The sequence below is a fragment of the Montipora capricornis genome, chromosome 8, assembly GCF_036669925.1.
Source record: "Montipora capricornis isolate CH-2021 chromosome 8, ASM3666992v2, whole genome shotgun sequence".
NCBI classification, from domain to species: Eukaryota; Metazoa; Cnidaria; class Anthozoa; order Scleractinia; family Acroporidae; genus Montipora; species Montipora capricornis.
The window spans coordinates 53,006,339-53,021,338 of record NC_090890.1 but is presented as its reverse complement, the minus strand read 5'-3'; the positions used below and the strand labels follow the sequence as shown (position 1 = coordinate 53,021,338).

General features: G+C 38.8%; 1 protein-coding gene across 1 annotated transcript in view; it reads right to left on the bottom strand.

Annotated features, from left to right (window-relative positions):
• LOC138059777 (E3 ubiquitin-protein ligase rnf213-alpha-like) overlaps positions 1-15,000 on the bottom strand; it is a 212,574-nt gene that overhangs the window by 189,395 nt on the left and 8,179 nt on the right. The window contains 4 exon segments of the mRNA XM_068905393.1: positions 1,198-1,368; positions 1,674-1,826; positions 2,979-3,224; positions 4,674-4,919. Of these exon segments, the coding sequence (XP_068761494.1) occupies positions 1,198-1,368; positions 1,674-1,826; positions 2,979-3,224; positions 4,674-4,919 (816 nt within the window).

Here is a 15,000-nt window from a genome sequence, read left to right as displayed (position 1 = left end):
ACCTTAGTGGATGAGTGGACGAGTGACAAATTTGCATATCGCAGTGCCCACAACAACTCGTTACTACGCTTCGTGTATCCACGAGTTAAAAAGTAGAGGTTAAGGGATATCAGTACTTGGGAATACTACAGCTAGATCAGACACTTAATGCGAAGATGAAAGTGTAGGTCACGGAGGTGTATTTGCTGGGGAAAGAAGTTGTGTTTGTCCAAACGAAACATAATAAATTTGGTGATGGGGACCAATTTGTGGGTGGTAGAAGTGGTGAGGTACGGGCAAGGAGTTGTGGAATGGACCAAAAAAGCTTGTGAATTTGGATCAGAAGATGCAGCTGATCATCTCAATGAACGGGGGGCTTCATAAATGAACTACCATTGCAAGGCTATACTTACTAAGAAAGGAGGGAGGAAGAGGATCGATAAGTGTGACAAAATGTGATAAGAAGAAAAGCACGTCCCTCTATGGCTATTTGAATGAAAGCCAGGAGTGGATCCTAAAGGCTGCAATGGAGGAGACTGTGATTACGGATTTGCCAGGATCTTTGCAGTATTACGGGAAAAAAAGAGCATGAAGAGAATGGAAGAGATTTGCATGGTGCATCTGTCAGGGACAAAGAAGAAACTGCCGTTGGAGAATCTTGGAGATGGTTACAGAATGAATACCTGAAGGAACAAACAGTAAGATTGAAATGTGCAGTGCAAGAGCAGGCCCTGAGAATCAATTCGTACAAGCACCACAAGACAACTTTTGACAAGACAAATGATCCATGTGTAAGCAGCATCTCAAATAGTGCTTACTTAAGCCTCAACACCCATTTTAAACAGCATAGATCAACAGTATTTAAGTCTAAGCACCCATTTTAAAAAGGTTAGCTTTCGATTATTGTTGTGATGGCTCATTACTTCACGTAAGCTAACCTTTGCTTAGACTTAAATACTGTTGAACAATGCTGTTCAAAATGGGTGTTGAGGCTTAAGTAAGCACTATTTGAGATGCTACTTACACATCGATCAACAGCACTCATTCGAAATAGTATTTTCAGGGTAGTCCATTTGGGTAGTCCATGGACTGGGGGTCAGCGAAATTTACCAACCCCAAATTACATAGCTTATCAACTGTATTAAATTTTCCTTGAATGTAAACCGGCTGCCTCCCTTGGATTAGGGTTTGATGAAATGTTGCCACCTGAGAACCAACCTTGTTCTGTTTTCTGCTGCTCTCCAGACCTCATTTTAAGAGCACGGTTTTCCAATGGACTTTCCGTTGAATCTGCAAGTGGTGTAGATTGGCCAGATGAAGGTTCTCCTGACTTCTCTGTAGCTGGTTTGTCCTCTATTTTTTCCACGTTTCTTTTCTGCTGACCATCAGCTTGTTTTGATAAAGAGAGTAATATAAGCAAGATAACTATAATAATTTTAATTATTAATTACCAGCTAATGAGAACAGTCTATTATGTTCATAATTATGCACAAATCCAGTCACAAGAGCCTAGGTAATCATGTGAAAGCCCATATTTACATCTCACTGTTCCACTGATCGATGTCCATTATTATTGGCAAGTGCCAATTATCAAGACCACCTTTTCAATTGTGTTCAGGCCCATGTATATGAAACACTTGTGTACAAATTTCGATTTGAAACATCTTATCTTTGATGAAATGTCGAGAACCTACCATTTTCCGTTTGCTGCTGCTCTTTAGACTTTGTTTCATTTGTATTTGAACCTAAAAGTGTAGATTGGTCAGATGACGGTTCTCCTGACTTTTCTTTAGCTGCTTTGTCCTCTGTTTCTTCCACTTTTTTTTTCTGTTGTTGATCAGCTATGTCTGACAAAAAGAGAGTATTATATAATCAACAGCAATGAGAAGGCTAGCACAGTGTCTAACCCTAACCCATCACAAAGTTTGCAGGAGAAATTAGAATTTGAGGAGAGAGGATATCAAAGCCATAAATGAAAAAATAATAGCATCCCAGGAGAACAACATCTTGATTTGCATTAATTCAGAAACTCAATATCTTGCTGATGACTTGCAGATTCTGCAGGCAGTCCAACTATGGTGATCACAATCATTCTCCATAAAAATGAACAAGGCCATCCTAGCGCTTCCCTTTAGAGAATGGTAGAATGAATATCCAATTGGTGTGAGATTGCAAATAATGCGATCATTGACATTCTCAGGGTGAAGCCAAGTCTCAATCAAGGCAAGAATATTGATGTTGCTGTCAACCACATAATTCTTTATCAAAACACATTTACGTCCTGACAGATTGTGCATTATTTCAGAGCCAAAAAGGCCACCAAATAATCCTCAGCTCATGGTCCAGCTAGACTTTTAGAATCAGAGAGCCTTACAAGAACCGAAGTACTAAATTTCTGTTCGAGATTTCTCGTGGTACCGAGGCTAGAAAGGCTTATTAATAACAAAACAGACAGAAGAATATTCCATTTGGCCTCCATTATGACAGAGGTCTATATGGACAAAGGGAGCCAACTTATTAAGAGTTTTAATGTGAATAATTATACTACTGTAGAATGAATATATTTGTCTGTGATAAGAGAGTAACTCATAAGCATCATAAATATTCTTAATACTATGGATTATCAATTAATTAGATCAATCCATATAATTAATATTCACAATTATGCAAATTATAGTCACAATTGCCGAGGTAATCGAGGGTAAACCCAGATTTACACCCCACTCAACAGATTAACGTTTTCTGTATCAAGCCATTCAAGAATTCAGGTGTTAGCTACAGCTATATGTAACTTGTCCTAAATTAAATATACTCTTTAATTTGTCTTTCATTTCTTAGGAAAGGTAAAACAGCCATAGGGAAAAAAAAGGAGGAAATTAAGTCATTGGGGTTTTAATGTGATCTTAAGATGAATCCGTTATTCCAAATGTTAAAATGAAACTACTGGTCACACATTACCTAGCTTAATTGTATTTAATTTTCTCTGAATGATAACACACCTTGGCTGCTGTAACCAGTTGGCTCTTGAGGATTAAGGTTTGGTGAAATGTTACCACCTGAGAACCCACAATGCTCTGTTTTTCTCTGCTCTCCAGACTTCGTTTCAAGAGCAAGGTTCTCTAATGGACTTGCAGTTGTATCTGCAACAAGTGTAGATTGGCCAGATGAAGGTTCTCCTGACTGCTCTGAAGCTGGTTTGTCATCTACTTCTTCCAATTTTTTTTCCTGCTGTTCATCAGCTTGATCTAACAAATAGAGTAATACTGTATAAGCATGATACATTATTATTATTATTATTATTATTATTATTATTATTATTATTATTGATTACCACCTAATGAGAACAGTCCATTATGTTTACAATTATGCAAACTCCACTCACAAGAGCCCAGGCAATCACGAGAACACCCATATTTATACCCTACTGATCAGATTAATGTTTTCTGTATCAAATTCATGCTATTTACACCTTTTCCTAAAATATGTTCTTTTCCATTTATAATTTAGGTGTGGAGTGAGCGGTCAGCTAAAAGAGGCATAAGGACAAAAGGAGCCAACTAACTGGGGGTTTAATGACAATATTTTACTGTATAATGAATATATTAGTGTCTGATAAGAGAGTAAATTACGAGCATGATGACGGTACTATTGAGTTTTATCAACATGCAAGGCAGCGAGGCGTGCGAGGCACCATGCGAGGCGTGCGAGGCAAGAAGCGAACCATGCCAGTCTTGGCTGCGAGCCATGCGAGCCATGACTGCGAGTCAGCATCCGAGTCACAGTTATTGAAAGCTAACCGTTTTAAAATGGGTGCTTAGACTTAATAACTGTTTATCAGCGCTATTTGAAATGGGTGCTTAGACTTAAATGCGAAATTCGCATGCCTCGCACGCCTCGCTGCCTCGCACTTTGTAACGACCCGGTACTATTCCTACATAATGGATTATTAGTTAATAAGAATAGTTTACAATGTTCATAATTATGCAAATTCTAGTCACAATTGCCAAGGTAATCACAGGTTAACCAGATTTATACCCCATTCATCAGATTAACGTTTTCTGCATCAAGCCATTCAAGAACTGGTGCTTAGATAAGCTACCGCTATTTATAGCTTGTCCCTAAAATAATGTCTCTTTCATCTCTTACATGTAGGTTGCCATTTGGTCGCCATTTGGCCACCATTATGAAAGAGGTCTATAAGGACAAAGGGAGCCAACTTATTAAGAGTTTTAATGTGAATAATTATACTACTGTAGAATGCATATATTTGTCTGTGATAAGAGACTAAATCATAAATTAGCATCATAAATATTCTTAATACTATGGATTATTAATTAATTAGAATAATCCATATAATTAATATTCACAATTATGCAAATTATGGTCACAATTGCCGAGGTAATTGAAGGTAAACCCAGATTTACACCCCACTCAACAGATTAACATTTTCTGTATCAAGCCATTCAATAATTCAGGTGTTCGCTACAGCTATATATAACTTGTCCTAATATACTCTTTGTCTTTCATTTCTTAGGAAAGGTAAAATAGCCATAGGGAAAAAAAGGAGGAAATTAAGTCATTGGGGTTTTAATGTGATCTTAAGTTGAATCCATTATTCCAAATGTTAAAATGAAACTACTGGTCACACATTACGTAGCTTAATTGTATTTAATTTTCTTTGAATGATAACACACCTTGGCTGTTGTAACCAGTTGGCTCTTGAGGATTAAGGTTTGGTGAAATGTTACCACCTGAGAACCCACAATGCTCTGTTTTTCTCTGCTCTCCAGACTTCGTTCCAAGAGCAAGGTTCTCTAATGGACTTGCAGTTGTATCTGCAACAAGTGTAGATTGGCCAGATGAAGGTTCTCCTGACTGCTCTGAAGCTGGTTTGTCATCTACTTCTTCCAATTTTTTTTCCTGCTGTTCATCAGCTTGATCTAACAAATAGAGTAATACTGTATAAGCATGATACATTATTACTATTATTATTATTATTATTGTTATTATTATTATTATTATTATTATTATTGATTACCACCTAATGAGAACAGTCCATTATGTTTACAATTATGCAAACTCCACTCACAAGAGCCCAGGCAATCACGAGAACGCCCATATTTATACCCTACTGATCAGATTCATGTTTTCTGTATCAAATTCATGCTACAGCTATTTACACCTTTTCCTAAAATATGTTCTTTTCCATTTCTCAGGTGTGGAGTGAGCGGTCAGCTAAAAGAGGCATAAGGACAAAAGGAGCCAACTAACTGGGGTTTTAATGTGAATATTTTACTGTATAATGAATATATTAGTATCTGATAAGAGAGTAAATTACAAGCATGATTACGGTACTATTCCTACATATGGATTATTAGTTAATCAGAATAGTTTATAATGTTCACAATTATGCAAATTCTTCGTTTGTAGTTAGGCATCAAGGAAGGGTTGAGGTTTTTCTCAATGTCCATGAAGACTGTTAAATCTTTTAACAGAAACCGGATGAAAACATATTCATGCTGATGCCAGGTAGAAAATGATTTTGACAGCAGTCAAATTTATGAGTGCAGGTAAAGTCATGCTGAAGTCAATGGAAAATGCAGGGCAGCTAGGAAAACCACTGTGACAGTAATGGGCTATTGCAAGGAATGTGAAAAACCCCTAATAGTAATAAAAGTAATATACTGTGTAATATACTGTAACTCTCAGAGCAGCGTAACATGTGGAAGCACTAACAATAGACAATAGATTCGTTGAAACCTGATCTCGTATGTGATCGCCCTGCTTTTAGAATTCAAAAGAGCCAAATCAATGTGACCTTAGTCTAAGAGAACTCCCGATTAAACTACTCTATTTATGTCGCTACAAAGTCGTGCTTTTACTTGTTACAGAAGCCATCTTGGTGCCTTACGCAAATTACATAACACCAGGTATTAAAGTGTTTAAAATAAGTCTGGTTTTACGCCACTTGATGAAGGGCTGTACTCCATGGTCTTAGCCCTCAATAAATTTTCTCCACAGGAAGTGTGCAGTTGCCAATAACAGAGGTTTCTGCAAAAATTTAACATTCATCTTTGGCTTCCAATCCTTGCTAGGAACATTGCTAGGTCACAAGTCTCTATTTCCAGGGAACAAATTAACACTAACACCATAGCCACCTCAGCATTCCCCAAGTGACCAACCTCCCTTCAAAGATCACGTACTACATTTCTCCATCTTCTCCTCTTTTTCCTTGATATGACTATATGAAGCTGCAGCACTGTCAATAGTAAAGCAAAGGGGTGTTGCTAGCTATGATAAGTACATTGTATGTTTCTTGGATCGACCTGTTTCTGAGAAGAGTAAAGTTGGCTTCCTTAAGGAGGACAGGGAGCCGACCTAACACCCATACTATGCCTTTTAGCAACTTCACATAGGAAATTACTGAAACTTATGTATCAACTTCTCCACTATAGCCTAATGGCAAACCTCCTACAATCCAGGTCATTGTTACACACTTCCACAGATTAGAACTGACTGTTTAATCATTTTTTGTCTCTTTACTGATGCATTTAATGTTCATACATGTAGGTAATGTGCCAATGTCAATTTTTTATGTAGTTCATTATCATCCAAAACATTTGTTTTTGGAATCAGTAAATAACTTAATTTATTATTACTTATAAGTTGGAAAACCAATACACATACACCAATAAAGGTATCCCTCTCTCTATATTTTTTATTGTCCTCCAGCGAACAATCACAGTTTACCGAGAAAATCTCACCTTTTTTATGAACAAAACACACGTAAGCAAAAAAAAACTGCTTGTGTGTCAGTTCTGAAATCAAGGCTTTACGTGGTTGGGAGCTGTGTCCATAGTAATGAAATGCAGTCATGCGTGTCCAACAACAACAAAAAAAACAATTACATGCATAAATTTCAAAACCCTGCCCCCATTTAAGTGTCACACAACTTAAATGTCCTTTCTTCCATCTACAAGTACATCCTTAATCCAACTCCTGGGAGCATCCTTTGCTCTCCATCCTGGTCTTCTCCTAGCTAGGAACAAACTCTGATGCATCTGGGTTGGAGATCCAGATTGGGGCAGGATCTTTGCATCCAATCTCTAGGTCACACACTAGTTGCAAGGGCCATTTGACAACATGGCCACTTCCGAGTTTTAGCTTCGGACCTCGAACTATACCATCCTTGCCGGTGACCTTGCACAGGATTCAACCAAGTTTCCAATGTGCTTTCTGTTTGCTCTCACCCTTCAACAGCAAAACAGATCCAAGTTCTGAAATAGCTACTTCCTAATGGCCGCTCGCCAACTGCTGCTGCTCCAGTGAGTGGATATACTAACTCATGAATTGCTGCCTCAACTGATCCTTGCTTCCCTGCAACATCTTCATCTGCTTTGAGACTTCAGCTTCATCTACAATCAGCTCCAAGTCTTTTTCCACGATAGATAATGGTCTTCCTCTGAGAGTAATGATTGGCTGCTCAAACTACTTACCTTGGTACAACAGTTGCCTGTTATTCATCAAAACTTCCACATCCACGGGAGCTTCCTCTATCTCCGCAAACTTGAACAGGCTCCTTCCAATGGACTTGGAAAGTGATCTCTTCATGATGCCTATGAGATGCTCAAAGAAGCCACCCCACCATGGGGAACGAGAGAAATAATAATAATAATAAATGATAATAATAATACAGGTTTATTGACACCAAACTTGCAGTGAAAACTGAATTACATTCAGGCTTATAACTACGAGATATAAAGAATTTGTGATAAGACTGGATATGAATAAAATATATATGTAATATAGATAAATTTATAAAATACTATAAATTACAAATTGAATCTCCCCTTATCTTCAGCTCCCCCATGAAGTTGAACAAGCTTTCATCTTTCTTTAACACCTTAAGCAATTTACTTTTAGCTATAAGCGTCTTGCCATTCTCAAATATCATGACTTGTGGCAACCCTCTTTGAGCAATGAACTCTTTCCACGCCTTCTGGAATTTCGGAGCACTTAAGTCACCACAAAGTCTCAATAGAAACAGCTTGCATAAGTAAACAGGGCAATGTGAGCCTTATCATTCTTGTTCTTGCCAATCTTCTGGTAAACTGGTCGGGCAAAGTCAACTTCAGTAACAATATAAGGATGAGACAGTTCTGCTCTTTAGAAATGCTGGTAACTGTGAGATGACTTCAATTAGTAAGTTTGGGGCTTGAAAACCTTTCTCTTACATGCCTCATGGTTGTTACAACTCCTCCATGCAATATCTGCTTATACCTCTGTTCAACGATCAACATGGCAAAACCATGATTTTGTGGTAGGAATACTTAACAATAATATTATTCCATGAGTGCCCGCTGGATATGAGATGGTAAATAACCAATGAGGCACGTTGTGCCAAGTTGGCTATAACCAGTCTCATATTCAACAAACGCATTTAGAAGAGTTTTTTTTTTCCAATTTTCATAAAGTTCTGAATGCTTGGACACTTGGAAATTAAAGCCAAACTGTTTCCAGCTTGGCAACACTTGACTCAGCCAGTTTCCATATTATGTAATATGGTATATGATAATCCAAAAGTTAGAAACGCAATATCTTAGGTGCAAAAATTCTGTAATAATAGTTTGGTACTATACCTGCACATTTTCATACTCCCTCCCCATCTTTCTTCAGCTGAACATCAGGCTTCAGTTCTTGGGACGACTGTGCTTGGATGATTCAGAAGTTCTCACTTGCCCACGGTTCTTCTGTTGCAACTGGCCCATCTCGCTTGTCTCCCCCTTTACAGTTCAGATAAAACACTTAGATAGGCAGTCACTCTCAAGAGTTTCTGGTAGGATGAGAACTTTATCAATAGGGCATCTACTGGACCATTCCCCTCTCCCTTTGTTTCTGTTGCAAGGAACTGTTTCTCTGGCTTAGGCTGTACCTTCTCTTGACCGGTCTCTGTGTTCTCTGTCACCTCAGGTTGCTGTGATCAATTCCTCATTCTCAGCCAACAAACCCGGCCAGTGGAACCATAAATCACTCAGCTTGTCTGGTCCAACACCTCTACTGCTTGATCAGTCAGATTCTCATTTCTCAGGACATGATGCAAGTGAAGGTAATATTACTATTCTCCTGGAACGTTCTTGTTGTCGCAAACACAGACCGAGTGCCCTGACCCTTGATCCAAAAGAGAACTGTAGGTGCTATCAACCCAACAGAGATGCTCTTCAATGGGTTGATTCTCCAGATTTTATTTGGCATGGTTCATTAGTTGAGGCAACATGAGTGCTGCTACAAGTTCCTTACAAGGGATTGTCATATTACAGGGTGCTAGAGTTGTACTAAACTTAAGAAAGTACTCGCATATTTCTCCCGCGCTTTGTGAACTTCATTGGTTACCAGTACAACATCGTGTTCATTTTAGGAGCTTAATTTTAACATTTAAACCTATTCATGGATTGGCACCCAAGTATATCATAGAATTAATTAACATTAAGCCTAGGTCTATATATAATCTTCGATCAAATCAAAGTTTATTGTTAGACCCTCCTCAAGGAAAAATGCTTGTCACTTTAGGTGATATATCTTTCTCTGCTGCCGCTCCATATTTATGGAATAGTTTGCCGGCTGAATTACGTGATATTCAGTCTTAAGCTATTTTATAAATGTAAGCGGAAAACCTACTTATTTCATGTAGCTTTTCACGCGTATCCTCTTTGATATTCACTCTTATTAGTATTGCTAATTAAGTTTATTGTCACTATTATAAATATCAAAAAAAGGTCACCGAATCGGTTTTTAAGTTATTTTTGAAAAACTGAGTTTCAAAGGGTCTTTTTGCAGCACTGTACCGTTGCCATGGCAACCGTTGGGATATTGCAGACACCCTTAAAGAAATGTACGCTAATAGGTTTATACAGACGACAAAACATCGCTCTTCTGATAGGGACACCAGTGTTGTATTCTTTCTTCATTGGACACGCACTGTTAGCCGCGTAAAACCCTATCGAGCCTCTTTAAATACGGACTATAAGATCGCTGCAAAAGCTCTTGCAAATCGAATCAAATCTGTACTTCCCAGCATCATTAACAATCAGGGTTCAGACAGGGTTCATGAAGAACAGATTTATTGGAGAAAATATCCGGCTCATAGACTGTATCATCCAATATGCCGCAAAGGAAAACATTCCTGGTTTACTGCTCTTTATAGACTTCGAAAAAGCTTTTGACTCGCTCGAATGGTCGTTTATTGTCAACTCCTTACGCTTCTTCGGGTTTGGCCCATCGATCATTAATTGGGTAAAAGTTCTCTATTGCGAAACAGAAAGTTGCGTTCTAAATAACGGGTGGTCAACCAACGTTTTCCAGACTCTACGAGGCGTTAGGCAAGGCTGTCCCTTGTCGCCATATTCATTTATTCTTTCCGCTGAAGTGTTAGCCAAGGCGGTTAGAAATAACGTAAACATAAAAGGCATCTCTGCTGTCAATAACGAAATTAAAATTAGCCAATATGCAGGCGATACCATGCTTATTTTGGATGGCTCAAGAGAAGCGCTTGCTTCAGCACTTAATTTGCTAGAGGATTTTAGTAAAGTCTCCGGTCTCAGACTAAAGAATAAAAAACGGAAGCCCTTGGGATAGGTTCCAGCATTGGCAATGAACAGCTTGTTTTGCCAGGAAGGGATTTTAAGTGGCCGAAATGTAAAGTGAAAACATTATAAGGGTTGTGGTTGTCAGTCAAACCTGAAATATCCGCATGCTTAAATTATAATGAAAAGATTGAAAAGATAAGAAAAATTCTGAGTTGCTGGAAGTACCGTAGGCTAACCTTGCTGGGACGAATCACCGTGCTCAAGTCCTTAGCCGCCTCGCAACTACGTGTCCATTTGTTATCTCCTATGCCTTCCAATGATCATGCAATAAACGAGATTAATACATTGTTCTATCAATTCCTTTGGAACGGGAAGGGAGACAAAATCAAACGAAAAATTATGATTAATGACTACTGCGAGGGAGGCCTTAAAATGATCGACCTTGTCTCTTTCAATAAATCGCTTAAAACAACTTGGATAAAAAAATTCCTGGATTCCACGAACGGAAAATGGAAAGTTTTTATCGACCTAGCTTTGAAAAATCACGGATGCAAAAACGTATTTACTGGTAACCTCAATACAAAAGATACAAAAAAGTCGATCAAAGTCTCCGACGTGTTTCTCGAAGAAATATTGGAAATCTGGGCGGAAGTTAATTTTGAACAGCAATTAGCGTGATTGGAGCATTTTCAAGAACAAAACCTATGGCACAATTCCCTAATAAGAATAGAAAACAAATCAATCTTCTTTAAAGACTGGTGCTCAAAAGGCATTACTAAAGTAAAAAATTTGCAAAAACCAGAATGCAATAGCTACCTTTCTCTAAAAGATTTCCAATTAAAATACGATCTGAATGCTGCTCCACTTCGTTTTTACGGTCTTATATCAGCTGTCAAGGCACTTGGCAATAGCAGCCTCAAGCAAGTGAACGACAATAAACAAGAATACGAACCTCGAGCTTTTAGCACAAAATTTTAAAGTCCAAAAAAGTTAGTGCACTGGTATACAAATCCTTAGTCAGAAACAAAGGTGAGGCTCCAAGGAAGAGCCATAAGAAATGGCTTATGGACTGCAGTTGTTTGAGCAGTGAAAACCTCAACTGGACCTTGGCATATCTTTTGGCATTGCGGTGCACCAAAAGTACAAAGTTAATAGAATTTCATTTTAAATTTCTTCAGAGACATCTGGCAACTAACAATTTTCTGTTCAAAATTAAGCTGAAAGAAAATGAAAATTGCACCTTTTGTGAGAATGCACCTGAAACACTAATACACCTTTTCTGGACATGTCAAAAAACTTCTAAGCTTTGGAAAAGCGTAATGGAATGTCTACAAAATATGAATATTTCACAGAACAATTTCACGCTACTGAATACTACTGCTCTCGGACTAAAGCCTGACACCTCGAAATATGCCCTCCAAATTAACTACTGTTTACTGCTAGCACGATATCACATCTGGCTTGCCAAAACAAACGAAACTTTACCCCACTTTGAGCATTATTTGCTTCTTTTGAAATCAAGATACGAGTTGGAGACGAAAGGTGGTGATAGGAAAAAATGGGAACCTCTTGCAGTGTATATTGAGCTTTTAAAAACTTCTGTAATTCAACCGGCTATCTGTATGACCCTACTCCCGCAGGACGTGATTGACGCTTTCTTTTCTAACCTGAAATAAGACCCTCTTAAAGCTTAAATCAGCGCCAATAGATGATAAATATTGTAGCTTGGCCTGTACTAGTACCAGCTTTGTATTGCTCCGCTTTATTTTTTTTTTGCTTATTTGTGCTTTTTATTTTTATCTAGGTTGTTTTTTTCTTGTACCTGCATGTCCTTTGTAACTTCATTTTGTATTGAAATAAATAAATAAAAATTCCCCAGTACGGCTCGAGCTCGCTCGGTTTGTAAGTAGTCTATTATATGGCTTTTTAATTACCTTTTGCTTTGTTTTTGCAAGCCCGTAATCGGCCCGTGGGCATTATGGGAGAATAATTCCCTACAATTCAGTCACAAATTAGCCAATCAGAGCACGCGTTATATCGGCTACAAACACAAGCCATGTAATAAATTTTATTAATATACCTGTAATAATGATTAGTTTTACTAATTTGAATTTTATTGTAGTTGTAAAGCACTGTTGACCAGTGAATGTAAATAGCGCTCTAGGAGTTGATTATTAAATTATCATTATTATTATTATCATTCCATCCTGCAGTCATCAAATCTGAGCTATGTATGACGTGACTCTTCATGAAATATTCCCTGTAGTCAGAGTCTGTGAGCCTTAGTACTTCTTGCAAACACATCTGATTGAACTAATGTTATGACTTCTGCATGCAAGGAACTCTTTCTCAGTCTCAGTGTTTGCCAGTGGAGTCTTTCCTGCCACCACCTATCCCAGCATGGTAAACTCCACACCTGTATCTGCATGTATCAGGATTTGGTCCAAGGACTGGTGGTTCTGCACGTCATCTTTATGGTCTGAACATCTGCGGCACTGAAAATGATGTGCACTGGTAGCCTATCTTGGTCTGCTATTTCTTTACTAAACACAACTCGTTTAATCCGAGGATTTTTACTCTTCTGGTGTGCAATCCTGGGGTTTGAAGGTGTGTTAAAACAGGTTTCTCAGCATTAACAACCTGTACCTCCATTTCAAAGTCGTCAATGGTGCAAACTTAATCTTGAAGTGACACAGTTCAATTTACTTACACACAGTTCCCTACATCTGCTCGATAACTCTTTGCTTCACTCATTGTGACACCTCCTCCAGCATTATCCTGCCTTTCACTCCATTGACTTCTGCCAATACTGTTGCATGTAGAGTTGTTTGCTCTTCCAGTGCTTCAAAGTACTTGTCACATGACCACTTGGTCTCATCAGTTCCACCTGACGGTGACGTAGTTGTGGCTGGGTTATCACACAAGGAAGTGTGGCGCCTGGATCCACACCAACCACAACCCTGTGATCCACAGCTAAATGTGATAACCTGGTACAGTTGTAGCACAGCTCGTGGTTCTTCAAGAACTCCCTGAAGCTGGCAATATCCAGGATTCTATTGTAATATTTGCTTTGATGTTGATTTGCTCTGGACTTCAGTTTGGTCTGCTCTGTACAGCACATCTGTGTCCTTATCCTGGACTGCAGCTTGGGCTGTCCTGGAAGGTATTTCTTTGTTTAGAGTACCATGCCCAGGTGCAGGGCAGACTCATAGATGTTGCTTGTTGCGGCGATACTTGGAACCATCTTCAGCTTGGACCACGTATGATCTTGGTGTGTGGTGATGCTTAACTACAGTGGCTGGTTTCTATACCATGGGGGTCTTTCCTTGGTAACAAGCTTAAGCTCTGTCATATCCTTGCTGGCATGACGATCATGATATTTCTTCTGATCCTCTTTACTCTTTAGCAGGAACTTGGTAATATGTTGCTAGTTGTTGGGTGCTGGTTAAAGCAGGCCTTTGGTCAAGGCAATTTATTTCTCAGTCTACAATCTATCAGAAAATCATACTGGGGACAGATCAATGTCTAGAAGTGGTGTTGTTCGAAAGTCCAACAAGGCTAGGTACTTGTCATCATTTTTTAGCCACAACTTCTTCACAGTCTGCACTGCTCTTTCCGCTTCTGCATTGGCTTTTGGGCAATGCAGTGACATGTGGTGTGCCGTAATCTGGAGCTCGCCACTGCTAAACTGAGGGCTGTTATCTGATACCACTTCTGCTGAGAGGCCATGCACACCAAACTGCCTTTTCAACTCCTCCAGTACAGCTCCGGTTATTACAGATTCCATGGGTGTAACTTCAATAAATTTGCTATGGTAGCACACAGAGAGTAAAAAATGCTTTCCATGAAACTCAAATAAGTCTGTTACTATCTTTTTCAAAGGTAGTGATGGTGGTACAGAAGGCCTTAGTGGCTCTGAGGGCTGTTTATTGGCACAAATGCTGCAATGGGTGGCCATTTCCTCAATTTTCACCGACATTCCAGGCCACAACAGTATTCCTCTGACCCTTTGTCTGCACTTGACTATGCCTAAGTGGCTCTTGTGGATCTGACATAGCATTTCAGGTCTTAGAAGCTTTGGGACAATCACGGTGGCTCAAACCAGTTTCAACACTTTTAAGAGACCTTGTTATTAGAAGGATTGACACCACAACAATTTATCACATGACACCAATGTTATGGTACCATGTGAAACTCTATGCAAAGTTTAAGAAAATCAATGGAACGGATTCAAGGCTACCTTAAATTTTCAATTATTTAAGGTACCATAACATTGCCGTTAAGTGATAAACTGTTGTAGTGTCAATTCTTCTAGTAAGGACGTTTCGTTCAAGTGTTGAAACTGGTTTGAGCCACCTTAAACGTGTTCCTTTGAAAAGGGAACCATCTGCTGTGGCAACTTCATCTTGGTATGTCCCATAGGGTCTTGCCTCCACAG